Source organism: Oenanthe melanoleuca, chromosome 2, assembly GCF_029582105.1.
Source record: "Oenanthe melanoleuca isolate GR-GAL-2019-014 chromosome 2, OMel1.0, whole genome shotgun sequence".
Lineage (NCBI taxonomy): Eukaryota > Metazoa > Chordata > Aves > Passeriformes > Muscicapidae > Oenanthe > Oenanthe melanoleuca.
The window spans coordinates 73,248,091-73,264,376 of record NC_079335.1 but is presented as its reverse complement, the minus strand read 5'-3'; the positions used below and the strand labels follow the sequence as shown (position 1 = coordinate 73,264,376).

Genomic DNA, 16,286 nt, shown 5'->3' with positions numbered 1-16,286 from the left:
ACTCCCCATGCCACAACAGCCATGGGAAGCCAGCAGAAGAGGGCAGCAGCGATCCAAGGAAGTGAACTAGACACCGAGTGGTTCCACTGTAGTATGACTTTACCTGGTCTGTAGCAAGGAGTTGGGGTAGGAGAGGGAAAGGGAGGGAGTCTTCTCACTATTCTTGCTCTCCACCTGTCACAAACAACTGTCTCAGGTCGCTCAAGGAATCACCAGCTGAAAGGTACCAGCCAAAGCAGGTTTAATATTAAAGTGAAAGCATAAACAAAATTTGTTTAAAGGTTTGTTTGCCCTACTGCTTACTAGATGGTTAAAGCACACAGAAAAAAATTGGACTAAAATCTAAAATCAATCAATCTAAAATCTAAAACTGACATGGAGGCTGGGGATGGAAAAAGAGTAAGAATGGGAAAGGATAAGGATAAAAAGGATGAGGGAGACCCACCTATTGAGTCACAAGGTTCAGAATGGACCCCTTTGCTAAACTTAGTCCCAGAAGTGACCAGTGGTTTAAGGCTAAAGGTTTAAATTGCACTTAACAGCACTTAACTGATGGCCTAGTTCAAACAATTTAACAAAAGATTCTACAGAATTTACTACAAGCACGACAGTAACTCACAGGCCTAACTTATTAATCTAACATATTTAAGGATCTAAGAGACCAATATTCATAGTAAATTTTCTATGGCATATTCACACTTGCACGCACACAGAACTAAAGGAGTATGTACCTGTGAAAAATTCCCCTTGAGTTCAGCTCATGTTGGATGCCTTTGCATCTTTTCAAGGGGCAAAGAGTTGAACCTCAAGCAGTGGGGGTACCACCCAAGGTCTGTCAGTGGCTCCAAGTATCACAAATTTGAAAGTTCACTGGCCCTGAGAGGCCCCACTCAGAAGGAGGCTGCTAATTCCAGCCTACTGTGGTCCTGGAGAGTTCACAGGGTCTCACTTAGGACTGATGTTTTTAGGGTTGCAAGAAAGCTGCTTAAGTCATAGTAATTTTCCATCCTGGCAGCAATTCAGGTCAGTAATTCCTGTGAAAGTTTGATAACAAAAACATTGTTCCATTTGGGTTATTCAGGCAAGAAAAATAAGTTTCTGAGGTGTTGTTAAAAAGCAAGAGCTCATCAGACAGTGCGAGTTCCTGGGAACAGTATTTCTGATGAGCTCAAGAGGAGTTTAGCTCAGGTGTTATTTCCTTTTTCTTGCATAAAAGTTAATTTTTCCTTTGCTCCCTGACACCCATACACACATCTCCTTGGGCAGACAGGAATCACACTCCTGACCAACAATAAGGGGGACAGAAGCAGACAGAGTGAGACTTACCAGAGGTTTAGGAAAGAACTATAGTAAACAGTCTAGTAGCAAAAGAAGGCTTAAGAGGGGATACTTAAATCAAGTACAAGCAGACAAAACCACAACCACTAGACATGACTATGGGGTATCCTTCTGCACCCCCAGTGGGATATTAAATACTTCTGTTAAATGCCTGCACACCAACATGCAGTAGGGGAAACAAGGAGGTGTGAGAGCTCTGTGTGCAGTGAGGCTTTGAGCTCACTGCAGTTACAGAGATGAGGTGGGATAGCTCCCACCATGGAATGTTGCCACAAAGCACACTGCTTAGGAGAGGCAGGCCCGGAAGGCACAGTGGTGGAGTTGCCCTCTCTGTGAGGCAACAGTAGGAATGCACTGAGCTCTGTCTCAGGGTGGATGATGAGTGAGTCAGGAGCTTGTGGGTCAGGACAAAAGGGCAGACAAGTAAGGCTGACACGCTGGCTGACACCTATCCATGCTGCAACATTCAGATGTCTAGGTAAATGCCAGTATCCAGTTTGCTCTACCTAGGCATTTCTCTCACTAGCAACTTCTCAGTTCACTAAACCTAACATTGCACCTAATGTTTTTACTTAGATCACTCTTCCTACAAATAGAGCCAAAATGTCCAAACTTGCTGATTCACAGTAATTTTGATTCTTCCTCAACAATGACACCTCCTTGCCTGTTTGATAAACTCTAAACAAATACTAGATGCAGAAAGGTTGCTGGCCTGCTTGGCCTGCTCTCACGCAAAGTTGATTGAAGAGTGGAGCTAAACCAATAAAGTCATTATCAACTCCCCATCACATATAATCAAACAGGTAATGCCATCTAAGAGATTACAGTAATTAGTTCCAAACTTAGATCCATGAAAATCAATTATTCTTACTGATGTTCTGTATGGCATGATTACACAGACAAGAAGATCAGCATAGTTTGGTGTTAAACATCTATAAAATGTTGCATAAATATTTTATGAGATTGCTGTGCAATACTACTTATGGGCTAAAAACACTTGTTTAAAGTAACTTAACTGGCTTTGACCATAGCTGGTGACCCATACATTTTCTTCTATAAACTCCCTTGTCCCAAGTCCTAAGCAGTTACATCAGAAATACTATTCCTTCTAATAACTCAAGACATATAAATTATTATACTTGCTAAAATAATTGCATATAACTGCTACAGTAGCTCAATTCTATAAAACCTTGATTCAGAAAAGATCAACTTTGCATTTGACCATAGAATATTTACTACTGTCCTCACACACTTTTACCAAACAGAAAGGAATATCTGATGTGGGAGATATTAGAGCTTCCTGATCATGAGTTCTATTACAGAAAATATAAAATTGAAGCATTATTCTTCTATACCTTAATTTACTGTTGAGTTCTACTCTTAAAGCTTTGAGTTCACAGGCACTAAGAAGCATAACCCCTAGCAGTGAGGAAAAAAAGTCCCAAACACTAGCATTTTTTAATAAGAAGCAGCATCAACACTCATGTAATTTTGTCACTTGTGTTGAATTTTTCATCTTATGCCACCTGGTATTATGCACCTTGTATTGGGCTTGCATGGCAAGGTTCTGCTAGTGACAAGGGGAAGAAGGAGGGGAACTACAGGGGTGGCTTCTGTGAAAAGCTGCCAGAAGCTTTCCCTGTGTCTGCAGAGCCAATGCCTACCAGCTCCAACACAGACCTGCTGCTGGCCAAGGCCAAGCACATCAGTGATGGTGATAGCACCTCTGGGATAATATATGTAAGAAGGGGAAAATCTGCTGTGCAACAGCAGGTGAGAGACAGGAATGAGAATGTGGGAGAAACAGCACTGCTGACACCAAGGTTGGTGCAGAAGGAAGGAGGTGCTCCAGTCACTTCAGCAGAGATTCCCCTGCAGCCCGTGGTGTAGCCCATGGTGGGGCAGCTGTCCCTCTGCAGCCCATAGAGGTCCATGGGGGAGCAGAGATCCACCTGCAGCCAAACAAGGAGCCCACACTGGAGCAGGTGGATGCCCAAATAGGCTGTGACCTTGTGGGAAACACGCTGGACCAGATTTAGTGGCAGGACTTGTGACCCCACAGGGGACCCACACGGGAGCAGCCTGTTCCTGAAGGACTGCACCCCAGGCAAGGGACCCTACGCTGGAGCACGGGAAGAATGTGAGGAGTGCTCCCCCTGAGAAGGAAGGAGCAGCAGAGACCACATGTGATAAACTCGCTGCACCCCAATGCTCCCCTGCACCACTGTGGGGAGAAGGAGGATGAGAAATCTGCAGTAAAGCTAAGCCTGGGAAGTAGGGAAGCATGGGAGGAAGGTGTTTGGAAGGTGGTTTTAAGATCTGGTTTTATTTCTCATTATTTGATTGGTAATTAAATTAATTTCCCAGTGACAAATGTGTTTCGCCTACGTCAGTAACTGGTGAGTGATATCTCCCTGTCCTTATCTTGACTGCTGAGCCTTTCATCATATTTTCTCTCCCCTGCCCAGCTGAGGAGGGGAGTTATGGAGTAGTTGTGTGGGCATCTGGCACAAAGCCATGGTCAAGCTACCACATAGTTTTAGTTTACAAGGTCAGTCAGGTCCCATGTATTCCAGCTGCCCAACAGATAAACATTTCAGTGGAACACAAAAGTATTTTGAAATGCAGAGACTTGTACATAAAATACTATAAAGACATGTCACAGTCCTAATTGTATTTTGCATATCACAGGACAACACTTAATGCACTCCTGTTCCATAGTTAAATATTATATTACAGTTAAATAAAAGAACAAAGAGCTTGGGATGTAGTTGCAAACATATTCCTCAATAGAGACCTTAGGGATGTTGCAAAGGCTAAGAGGGTGTGCATCAAAGGAGAAAACTGTTTACCAATTATTAATTGGAAAGTTATTCTTCACTTAAATGGTAACTAGGAAAGATATCAGAGTTTAGTGAAAAGACGCAGGAGAAATTCCTCAATAGCATGCATGAAGCTTCAGGATGAAAAAGGATTAATTAAAAGTGCATGGTATGTATGTCACCTGTGACACCAGCCTTTATAGAGTTCTGAGGGATCTAGGCAACTAAAGACTTTTAGTGTTAACTACTCAATACTATAATAAAGCATATGAGTGGACACCTGAAGAATGATCTGTTGAGAAGAAACATCATAGGTTCTGATTAATAAAGCTCTGCCCTAGAAGTCTGCTGAAGTTCTCTGACAGATGTCTGAATGAGGGCAGGTTTACCTGGATTTCAGAAAGGGTTTTGGCAAAATTAATCACCTAAGGCTTACAGAAAGCTATGTATCCACAGAAGCCCTGATGTGTATAAATAACTGGCTAGAAGATAGGGAACAGAGAGTAAGAGAAAACAACCCATTCCAAATAAATGAAGGAGATCATTCCTGAGGTTTGGGAGATGCTCTAAGATCTTCAACCTATTGAACAGTGAACTGAAAAATTATGAAGAGCAAGCTTCGAGTTTAGTGATGACATCAAGTTATTCAGGAAAGTCAGGATAAGGCCAGACAAAAAAACCTGCATGACTTTACGAAACTGAATAGTTGCCAATGAAATGGCAAATAAATTCCAAGTAGTTAAAGTGAGGTGGGTGAGGTGAGGGAGGAAGCCCAATACCAGAATGAGATGTATGGCAGGCTCTGAAGTAAACATCAGCACTTATGGATAAAATGGTGATGTTCCATTAGTTTCAGAAAAAAAAAAAAAAAAAAAAAAAAAAAAAAAAAAAAAAAAAAAAAAAGAAAAAAAAAGGAAAGAAGTCCTTAGAAATTTTTACAAAAGCAAACCACAGTGTAGTGTCATGAAACTATTCAAATCTATGATCTGTTCCTACTTCAAACAAATGCACAGATGATGTGACTAGAACCACTAGAAAAACGAGAAAGTTATTTCTTGTTGAGAAATCTTATTTCAGTTATAGAACAGGAAAAAATTCAGGAAAAGCAAAGATGGGTGTTCAAAGTCATACCTTATTAAGAGTGACCAAGACACAAGTGTGCTGCAATAGTAAGAGTGACTAAGACACAATTCCTCAGCCTCAAAGCAGAGACAAGTAAGAAAGTGCCATGGATATGACTGGGCAAAGAGTCAATAATCCTGCACTAATTATAGGAATAAGGGAAGGAATTCTTCCCCTCCTTCGACCATTTGTGAGACCACATATAGTATAATTTGTCCAGTTTGGGACAACCCAAGACAAGACAGACGCTGATACACTGGAAGGAGTCCGGAGGGCCCCTGGAAGGTCAGTGGCACACAGCTGATGGCAGAGAAGGAAAGGCTGGGAGAGCTGGGTTCACTCACTCTGGAGGACAGAGGTTAACAGGGCTCTGCTTACAGAGTACCTGATGTGTAGTTATAGAATGGATGGGAATAGAGCTCTTCCCTATGAGGTGCAGAACCAAATTAGAGGAAATGGGTGAAATAACAAATTTTGAATAGATAGTAAGAAAATATTTTTCGCAATGAATGTGGCCAGATGTTCAAACAGGTTGCCCAGAGTGCATTGCAGAATCTGTAGCCCTCAGAGATGATCAGAGCTAATCTGGCCATGACATAGAACAACATGTCACAGCCAGGTAACAGGGGTGCTGAGTGTGTATGTGGGGAGAAAGGTCAGACCAAATGTCTTACAGGTGTTCCTTCCCAATCAACCTAGTCTGTGATCCTGTCATGAAATGAAGCTAATGGAAAACAAGCTTAAACAAAAAAAGAAAAAGGAGGGAAATTCATTCAATTTTGAGTTGGAATCCTCAACTGTATTCAATACTTACTCTATGATGACATCAGCATTTCCAAACATTTCAGAAGCATTAGAATGCTTTTATATTTGTGAACTCCTTTGAAACAACCACTCACAAAGCTTTCTCCTTGGTTTTCATCCATCATTTACACTGCAGTCCCTATAACCAGACCCACAGTCCCTAACCTAATTCTGTGCATTACAGCTCACACATGCAACTGCTCACTGGTTGCTAGTCCTAGTTTTTCCCATCCCAAACTCAAATTGCACACAAACCTTTTAAACCTTGGCAAAACATCAAAGTACAAGAAGATCAAAGCCAGACAACCTATTTACTACTTTTTTTTTTTTTTTTTTTTTTTTTTTCTTCTGAAAAAGACATCTAAACTTTCAATGGCTGGGAATGAAACATCCATTTCTTCTCTCACATGAATGTTTATATCAGACTGTTTTCAGTAAAATCATTCATACAAACCAAGCCCAAGAAAAACCAGCAGTGAAAAAAGGAGAACAGACATCCATCAATCATTCTTTTTTTTCCATTAGCTAAATTACAAAACCTATTCTGGAAGAGCTTTTCACTAATTTCTGTTCATATCCTTCATGGTATATGTCAGGAAAGCAGAGGCCAGTAATCTAGAACGGATGCAAGTTTAATTAAAATCCAAAAGAGTTCCCGTATTTGTAGTCTACCCTTTCCACTGAAACCTCACCTCATCCTCCCCCTCCGCAGATTCTATCCCTCCCTTTCTGATGATGGGGGAATTTTTGAACACCGGTGATTGAATGGAGTGTCACAGAGAGTAAAAATTTGGGGTGGGGGAACATACAATCATCCTCATGTCTAAAAAGAGAAGTGAAATATTGGTAAGGGAGGATTGCCTCAAACCTGCCATGGTTATAATCCTTAAGGCAGTGGGATTATATTGCCATTATCCTACAGTTAGTTAAACCCAAATTTTAACATTTTAACCCCAGTGTGCTTTCTGAGTCTAATTATCCCATGGTCACTTTAAAAGTACATGAGGAACATCTGACTCCTTCCCAGGCTTACCTATTAACAGTTTGGAGTTAGCTAGATTTGGATGCTGGATAGAACCGCCCACATTACTGAAATAACTGAATGCTAGCAAGGGAAAGTAAATTGCCGCTGGCTAAGCTGGGGATGGTTTTTGCAAGTTATGGGCAGCATTCACTAGAACAGCAGCTTGGCATCCTGCAATGACCTGAAAATGGGTGAGTACAGGAGAAACTCCCTCATTTGTGCCCATCTCTCTACCTCCTTTTCCTTGCAAAAAGGCTGGTTTTACTCCTGCAGACTGTTAAGATTTCCTGCAGACTGTTAGGATTCCCTCTGCTCCCTCTCTCAAAACCAGGGAAGCAAACAACTACTAGTCAGCCTAGGAAAGCATGACATGCCCAAGTGACAGCAGGAGTGTTCAGGAACTGAGCAGCTGCTTGCACACATAGGAGACAGCTGCCTGCTTTCCAGCACATGGAGAACAACCTGTTTTGACCAAGTCATTTTAGGACAAATTTTTATTCATCAGCACAAAACTAGACCAAGAGAACAAAGTATTTCTCCAGCCTTGCTGTGACTACTTCTCTCTCTTTTCCATGTGTGTTTCAGGTTATTAGAGGAGCCTGTCTCTTTCCTTTTGCTCTCTCAGACTTTCAGAGACAACACTTAATCACATTTTAGCTGGGCTTATTATTCAGGTAGGTCTGCCTGGCTCCGGGTTCTTAGACAAAAGAGCATACAACTGGAACTTATTAGCATAAAACTAAAATGTCCTTTAGAAAAATGTTTATTGGCTATGCAAGATAACATTCTGTATGTTTCCTCTCAGTTGCTAGAGAGAGCATGTGGAATAAGAAAAATAGAGTAACTCCTTCTCAAGGCTATTTGGTGAAAACACACAAGAGACTTGCAATCCACAGCCAACGTTACAACCTAACGCTGTAATTTTATTTTGCCTTCTTTAACCTCAGAGAAAAAAAAAGACACGCTGACCTTCAAGTGAGTGTGACACCTTTTCCAATTAAAAAAAAAATTCTAACGGGGTAACTCAAGCTTGAAACAGATGTCAATTTCCAATCCAAAATTATTATTCTTGTTCTTGCAGTAAAAATTAATTTACTTTACACATTTTATCCTGTGAAACACCTTCAGTGATTACAATTTTTGGCTCTACTTATTCAGCAACAGATGCTCAAGTGACAATTCTCACCAGGCACGCTCCCCAGAATTCAGGTTCCCAGCAGTCACATCAGCTATTACACACATCACCAGCTCGAACAGAGAGTCACACTTCCATCTGGAGCCTGGGGCTGGCCAGATAGGTAGTAGTGCAGATGGCAGGACAGAACAGTATAGGTTTTAGGTATTTTTCTTGGATATTTAGGATACAGATGTGAGCCATCAAACTGTCACAGGCTCCTTTGTGGTCTGACAAGCTTTCAGCATTATGACAATAGCAACTTACTTCCATTTGCTTTTTTTTTTTGTTATTATAGAATCATGGAATCACAGAATGTCAAGGAGTTGGAACAGACCTTAAAGATCATCTAAGCTCATCTCCCCTGCCATGGGCAGGGATACCTCCCACTAGACCAAGCTGCTCAAGGCTTTAGATGCTGCCAGGGATGAGGAATCCACAACATCCCTGGGCAACTGCTTTCAGTGTCTAGCCACCCTCACAGTAAAGAATTTCTTCTTAATGTCTAACTTAAATTTCTCCTCTTTCAATTTGAACCCATTACCCCTTTTGCTATCACTGCAGCTCCTGACAGAGTCCCTCTCCAGGTTCCCTGTAGGCTCCCTTCAGACACAGGAAAGTTGCTACGAGGTCTGCACACAATCTCCCCTTATCCAGGCTGATATCCCCGATCTCCTCAGCATGTTTTCGTAGGGAAGGTGCCCCAAGGCTCTCATACCCTGGTGGCCCTCCTGTGGGCGTGCTGCAGCTGTGCTTGGCTGTGGCACAGGTACGCGAGGAGGAGATGAAGGATGGACGAGTCTCACTTCCTGTGAGCTCCACCTTCCCATATCTAGAAAGCAGCAGCTTTCTCGCAGCAGGGAACCGGAGTGCTCCTGCCGGTCTCTCCCGCAGCCCCGGTAAACTCCGGCCGGGTTCGGCCGCCTCAGGGGCGGCTCCTTAGGCCCGCCATCGCGGCCGGCCCGTCCCCGTCCCCATCCCTGCCCGCCATCGCGGCCGGCCCGTCCCCGGCCCGTGCCCGTCCCCATCCCTGCCCGCCATCGCGGCCGGCCCGTCCCCGGCCCGTGCCCGTCCCGATCCCCGCCCGCCGCACCTGCGCGGAGGCGGGAGCGAGTAACGCGGGGGCAGCGCGGGGGAAGCGCCGCGCTCCGCCCCGGGCCCGCCTCCGCCTCCGCCGCCCCGGCCCGGCCCGGCCCGGCCCAGCCCAGCCCAGCGCAGCTCCGCCCGGCCGAGCCGCAGCCCGGCGGCCGCACCGAGCCATGGCGAGCGCGGCGCTCCCCGCGCAGCCCCGCCGAGCGGAGGCCCCGCAGGAGCGAGGCGCGGCGGCGCCCGCGGAGACGGAGCCGACGGAGGTGTCAGGCGGGGCCGGGGCGGCGGCGGTGCTGGGAGAGACGGGGCTGGCCGTGGGCTGCTGCATCGCGGCGGCGCTCAGCTGGGAGCGGCCCCTCCGCAGCCTGGGCGGCTTCGTCTGCGCCAACCTGCTCTTCTGGTGAGCCAGCCGAGCCGGGGTGGGCGCCGGGGCCGGGGCCGGGGCCGGGGTCGGGACCGCCCCCCGGGACGGGAAAGCCCCCGCCCGGCCGCACCGCACCGCCCCGCCCGAGCCGGGCGTCTCCTCCCCCGCCCCGCGCTGCCCCCAGTGCCCTCAGGCAGGAGCGTTCCGCGTTCCCCTGCCCTGCTGTCCCCACCGGGGAGCTGCCCGCGCCCCCAGCCGAGGAGGCTCCTGCTCTCCGCCTCACCTGCATTCGCGGCGCTCCCTGCCCCCGGCTCCGGGCCCTCAGCTGAGCGCATCTGCTTGGCTTCTCTCACCGCCCGTGTCCGCCCCAGCCCGCACGCACACGGCTGCCCCATAGCCCGCAGCAGGATGCGGGATGGTGATGATGGTGATGATGATGATGATGGTGGTGAGGAGTTTCAGATGGAAGCTGAGCAGGGCGGCTGCAGGACACCCCGCCGAGAACTCGCGTTTGTCACAGCCGAACTGAGCCGCGGCCCCGCATTTCTGTGCAGAGTTCTGAAACCTGCTGAAATCGGGTCCCGAGCCCATCGGCCGTGCTGTGCTGATGCCCTGGTCCATTACTTTAGAGTTAACTTTGGGTATATGTGCTTTTCCAAATTGGCCTACTTAGTGGAGTCTTTGTGAAGTGGGCACAGCCAGAATGTTACTGCAGTGCACCAATTCTCTTTTGGGACTAAGCTTTTTGTAGTTGGAGACGCTTTAGTTGAATAAGTCCCAGAGATTAACATAGGGATGTGTTTATTTTTGTGTTTCTGCTAATTCCTGTAAAGGAATTAAGGAATAAAGGAATTAAAGGAATAAAGTTGTCTTTCTATATGAAACTTCTTCAGGGCTTTCCCATGATCTTAGGTTTTGCCAATGCCTATGTTTTTTTGCTTTCTGATCTAAAATGGTGTTTTATGCCTGCTTGATCATGTAGAGCGCTTGATAAATTAGTGCACTGTCTAATAATACTGCAGAGGCTCCTACTACTGAATAGTGTTTCTTTTCTTGTGGCTACAACTGCCTCCTTTCCTCTTAAGTGAGTAAGAGGTGAACAAGCATTGCTGCTGATTAATAGCAAACTCTTCTTGGTTCTCTATAACCCTAACAGTGTGATGTTTAAACATCAAATCCAAGTCATAGAAAGAAAACTTTCTGGAGCTTTGTGCTGCACAAGAAAACATCTGCAAATATTTTCAAAATAATTTTATCCTTTTTGATCCCAGGAGTAGTGTGTGTGTGGCATCTAATTTAGGTTGACTTTTATTATCCATCTTGCTCTTAGGTATCCATGGTAAATCCTTTTACTGAGAAAGTTACATGGTTTTGCTCTCATTTGCTGCATGCTTCAGAGGTCACCTGTTCTTTCAGCCATTTGGAAGGATCATAATGCTTTATATTTCTTTTCAACGTGGCTCTGATAAAATTTTCAGCATCTAGCAGAATAGATTTCCATGTCTCAAGGAATAGTAGCTGCTGGGCAACCCGTTGCCCATTTTTTTTTTGTGAGATTTGATCAAAAGCAAGGTATACAATACCTGTATTATTTAATGCCTGTAGGAAGTCTCCTTTGGTAGTCTTACTGGCAACTTGTTATGTGACCAATATTTGAAGTTATTTTATCAAAATTTATAGCTCACTCTGTTACTTTCAAGATGAGTTGGAACAGCAGAAGTCAGGGCACAGATTGCTCATTTTAATTTGGTGGTATTTTACCTCAGAAGGAAGCTTGCTATCCTAGTGCCAGGGAGGTTTGAGAAGTGGAGATGGACTAAGAAATGTGTAGAAGCAGGAATGATGACCAGTAAACCAGTAAAATATGGTTTGAGAGCACCAGGAAAGATCTCGTTAACAAACCTATGAAATCTGACACTTAGAAAATCAAACAGTCATTTAAGTTGAAGGTCACATTTCCCTGCTTTGGTATCGGGATTGTGAGTGTTTGCAGCACAGTATGTTTGCTGCTTCTCCTTTTCTTGTTTGAGATCCAACTGGTCAGCCTGGTTTGTGATGGCTCAGACAGTCACTAGTGCTTCAGGACTGGGAACAAGTGTCCACCCCTGCTGCCTGGGAAGTCTCTCCTAGCAGGGCTTTGTGCTGGCTGGAGCCTGTAGGTAGAAGGAACATTTCCTAGCTGCTGTTTCATATGCCTCTTCTTCCTTTGTCATGTGCCTGCAAGTATCCCTGCCCCATAGGGGGACTCCCAGTGCATGCAACCTCTAGTCAGGATATCTTGGAGTTGAGAAGTCTGTACTGCTGGATGGGAGACTTCTCCCACTATAGCAGCAACAGCGCTGGTGGAAGAGGGAGAAAGGAGGTGAATTTTTTGAATTTTGGAAAAGCAGCACCAGGTCCTTCCATCCATTTAATTTTGTTGGGAGTGTTTTTCTCCTGGTTAGTTTTGTTCTTGTATGTATACCCATCAAAATACTCTGTGTGTAAACTGTTGCAGTAGGAGCTGCTGAGAGTGAACTGTTTCTCTGGTGTTGCAGGATTTAGTTTTTTTTAATATATTCCATTGTAGCCTCTTTAGTGTTAAAAATCTCTTAGCTGTTGTATTGTATATAAGTGCATTTTTGGCAGTTACTGCTCAAATATTGTCCTTGTAAGTACAAGAAATTTACTAACTTAATTTCATTCTGATTTCCTTGATTTTTTAAAATATTCCTGACAGATAATTGTGGACCTTTTAACAAGAGGCTAATAAAGGCAGATAAATCTGGCTATTGAAAAAGCATTTTTCAGTTACCACATCCATTATTTTTTCAACATGAACAGCTTTAAGCCTTTTGCCCCAAATGAACCTGACTGAAAATCCTTAAAATGAACAAGAGTTATACATATATATATATAATTTTGCACCTAACTATCTGAAATATGATTTAGATTCTTGTACTCTATATAATTTGAAGACTAAAGTCAAAATAACACAGGAAAATTAGGCTGGGGTATTTTCCCCTCTTTTACAGCCTTTGTACAGAAAAAGTGAGTGAGTGGCCCAAGAGCAGAGAAGCTTTTTGCTGGTGCCAGAAGTTCAGTCCAGGTGTTCTAAGTGTTAGGCTGTTTACTGATAACTTTCAGTCTTGGGTTTAATCTTAGCCAAATATTAACATTCAGTCCTAAATTTTTAAGCTAGCATTCTATCCTAATTATTATTCTCTGTGTGTGGAATAGAGGGGATAGTGGCAGCTTTTTGTTCTCCCAATCTGTAATTTTAAATTTTTACAAGGTCAGGGGGACAACTTTATTTTCAGTAATTCTGTGCTGTTCCATGTGTTTTGTAGTTTGCAGATATCTATTTCAAATATATGTCTTCTATCTGTAGATAAATGTTTCAAACCCAAGTACATTAATGTCTGCAAGGACATTCCTATATACAACAGTTGCATCTGTTCACCAGTTGCCCAATTTCCTGATTTCCCTAGGATTTTATGTGAAGAGAGGTAGAAGAAAGAATGAAATGTAATAGATATTTTTCTCTTCCTGTCTCCTTCTGGAATGAATTTATTGCATTACCCTGTTTGCTGTTCTCTTTACCAGCCCAAAACCACATTTTTCTTTGAGGATTTTAATATAACTTCTGACCCCAGAAGGTTTATTTGCATGTTACTGCAGGTCTGTTCTTAACAATGTTACATGATGTTGTTGTGCTGGCTCAACAAAGTAACTGACCAACTCTGTAAAATACCAGTCCTTGATTTAGACAGGTGTGCAGGCCTAATTTTCCCTTAAAAATAGTCTTTTGTCACCATCCATACCCACATTTTTGTTTGTTTGTTTGGTCTCAGACTGAGTGAATATTTCCATTATCTGAGCAAAGCAGTCAAGAGAGAATACAGTATTGCTTATATCTGAATTGTCTGTTTGCATTGCTTCAGGTTAAGATTGTGTATTTTCCAGGCAGAAAATTTAATTGTTCTTTAAATGTTAGTAACAAAATGCATATTCAGAATTTTGAGACTTGGTGTGTTTTGTTTTTAAGTATCCAATTTGTTTTAGGAGTTGTTATTGAAGTGTTTGATTTTTTTAAAGTATCCAGTTCAGTTTAAGATTTGTTCTTGAAGTGTTTCTTACTTGAAATCTCTGCTTGGCAATGATAAAGTATACCATGAAGAGATTTCAAAGTACTTTTCATTCTTTAATTTATTTTTTCAATGTAAGAAAGGAATACTAAGCTAAGCATTTCTTTCATGTATTTGCATGCATCTTGTAAGTGTTACCACTGCTATACCTCAATGGGCAGCTTGCCTATAAAGCAAGATTTCTGCCCATTTAGAGAGCAGTGTGCATGCACAATGTATGCTTGAATTTTTATTAGTTACAAGAAAGAAACTGACCTTTAAGACATGCAGCAGCCCTGTTTTACATATTTGTGGACTGTATATTTTTGTTCGCTATTGGCACTGACTGTGGCTCTCACTAGAAATGTAGTCTAGGGGAGCTACTCAGACAGACATTCTTGGTGACAAAATGTCTAATTAAGTGAGAATTGGAATAAAAGAAATCTTTGAAACAAAAACATAAAGAAAAATGCATGCAAGTTAAGTGAGTTGAAGTAAGGCAGGTGTTGATATTCTGAGGCCAATTTGTAGTATGTTGGTCTTCAGATCACTTAATTAAATTTGTAACATCTTCCAAGTCAGGAGAACACATACGGATTTTTCCTTATAGCACTCATGTGCTAAATATGGTTTTGAATTTGGGAAATTTTGGGCTTTGGCTGTTTTTGTTACAGGAAATCTTAGAGCTACATTCATAGTTATTTTAGGATTACTTTCCTGAAATCCAGAGTATCAGGATAGCGCACAAGTGAATGCTCCTGCCTGAAATTCTAGTAAGAGTTTATGTCTCTGATCACTCAAGTAGGAATGGTAGAGTAGGTTAAGTATGGGCATTATTATTTTGTAATGATAATACATTCATTATCAGAAAAGAGAAGAAAATTCTGGCATGGACAGTGAATGGGTTTCTTACATGGTTGCTAGTTTGTTTCTTCTAGTCTGATAGTTCTAACTTAATTTGCTGCCTTTTGCTAAGTCTTTCTAATTTACTGGTATTGAGATTTGTTTTATTACAGCTAGCTATAGTATAGCAAATTGCTGATATTTCTTCAAGCTTAAAAAAAAAGTTTGTGGTTTGTTGTTTTTTGCTTCCTAGAAGGTGGTACTCCAAAAATACTCTTTCTCAAGTAAAGCTGAAATTCCGACCTCAGCACAAGTTGTGATAAAATTTAGGGTCTACTTGTTTTCACCCAGGCAGTTTTGGGTTTATGTTCACTTTTCCAGTACAAATTATGAAAACTTTTCAAGACTTTGGAGTAGAAAAGTGGAGCAGAAAGTTACATTAATTTGATTTAGTTAGCAAAAATAATTAAAAGCCATTAACAGCTTTTTAGTGACAGTTTGCATACTTTTGGCTGAGAGATACGTTTACAGGAATGAAAATTGACATTGTTTAAGAGCCAAACAGTGTTACATAAAAACCTGGACAGTTGACAGCATTTTTCAACCAATACGATGAAATCAGGATCAGTCAGAAAAGAAATCAAGTGGGGTAATTGAGGAAAAGCAAGCATTACTAAACAATTTAGGATCAAATCTACGATGTGAACTTTATGGAGGATGGAAATCCTGAACAAAGGAGAATAGAAATGAATTGCAGCATGGCTTGTGTTTATTCTGTCTTGCTGAAACATACGTATGCTGTGTCTAAAGCACTTGTTTCAAGAGAGAAATTATAATTTCTTTGTGCATTGCCTCAAAATAATGAGACCTTTTAAACAGTGAGTAGAATTTTGAGAACAATGGACGTTTTAGGGGGATATGCTGTGCTCCATGGTAGATGTTACAGGACTAATGCGAGCATTAAGGAAAAGGAGATTTAGGGCAGCACGGTAGAGGTGCTACTGCTCAAACTGCTGCTACTGTATGAGAAAATGGGATTAAGATTTCTTCTGTACTTTGCCCGAGCACAGGTTATTTAAGGTCATCTGGGCATTTGTCTGCAAAAACAGAGCAAGCAAGGTTATTTGATGTTATTTGTTTAAATCAAAATAATTCTAACTTCCATGGAAATATCATCCCGTTTTCACTGATGTACCAGTAGAATTTGATGTCACAGTAGACTCAGAATTTATGTAGTTTGTCATTTAAACTTTCTCCTTCTCAGTTGTGTTTTATGTGCCTGTCTGAATGCAACAGGTTGCAGTAAATCTGATCCAAAAGCACAAATATTGAAACATGATTCTAACTGCTGCATTCCTCAAGAGGTTTCCTTGCAAACAACATGAGATAATTTTGCAATATGAAATTATTAACTTAATCCTATTTCCCAGACCACCAATGTACTTCCAAATGTACCCATTTATACATGTTTATCTTTGGTGATTAAATGCAAACCAATGGAAGGATTTTTCTAATGTTTTTTTCTTAGAGACTTATTGTATTTTCAGTTTGATTTAGTCTTATTTTTAAGTTTAAGAGCTGGTTTCTTGAGTTGAGGTAG

The 16,286-nt window shown here is 42.4% G+C and overlaps 1 protein-coding gene across 2 annotated transcripts in view; it reads left to right on the top strand.

Annotated features, from left to right (window-relative positions):
• The first annotated feature begins 7,214 nt into the window (after nt 1-7,214).
• The window catches only part of RETREG1 (reticulophagy regulator 1), a 66,258-nt gene continuing 57,186 nt past the window's right edge, over nt 7,215-16,286 (top strand). The window contains exon 1 of one of the 2 annotated variants that reach the window (XM_056485148.1): nt 7,215-7,301. Coding sequence is in view for 1 of the 2 variants with exons in the window: in XM_056485147.1 (XP_056341122.1) it covers nt 9,544-9,773 (230 nt within the window). In the remaining variant the exon portion in view is untranslated. Of the gene's footprint in view, nt 7,302-9,520; nt 9,774-16,286 lie in introns of those variants that run through there. The other variant, XM_056485147.1, reaches the window with a different exon arrangement.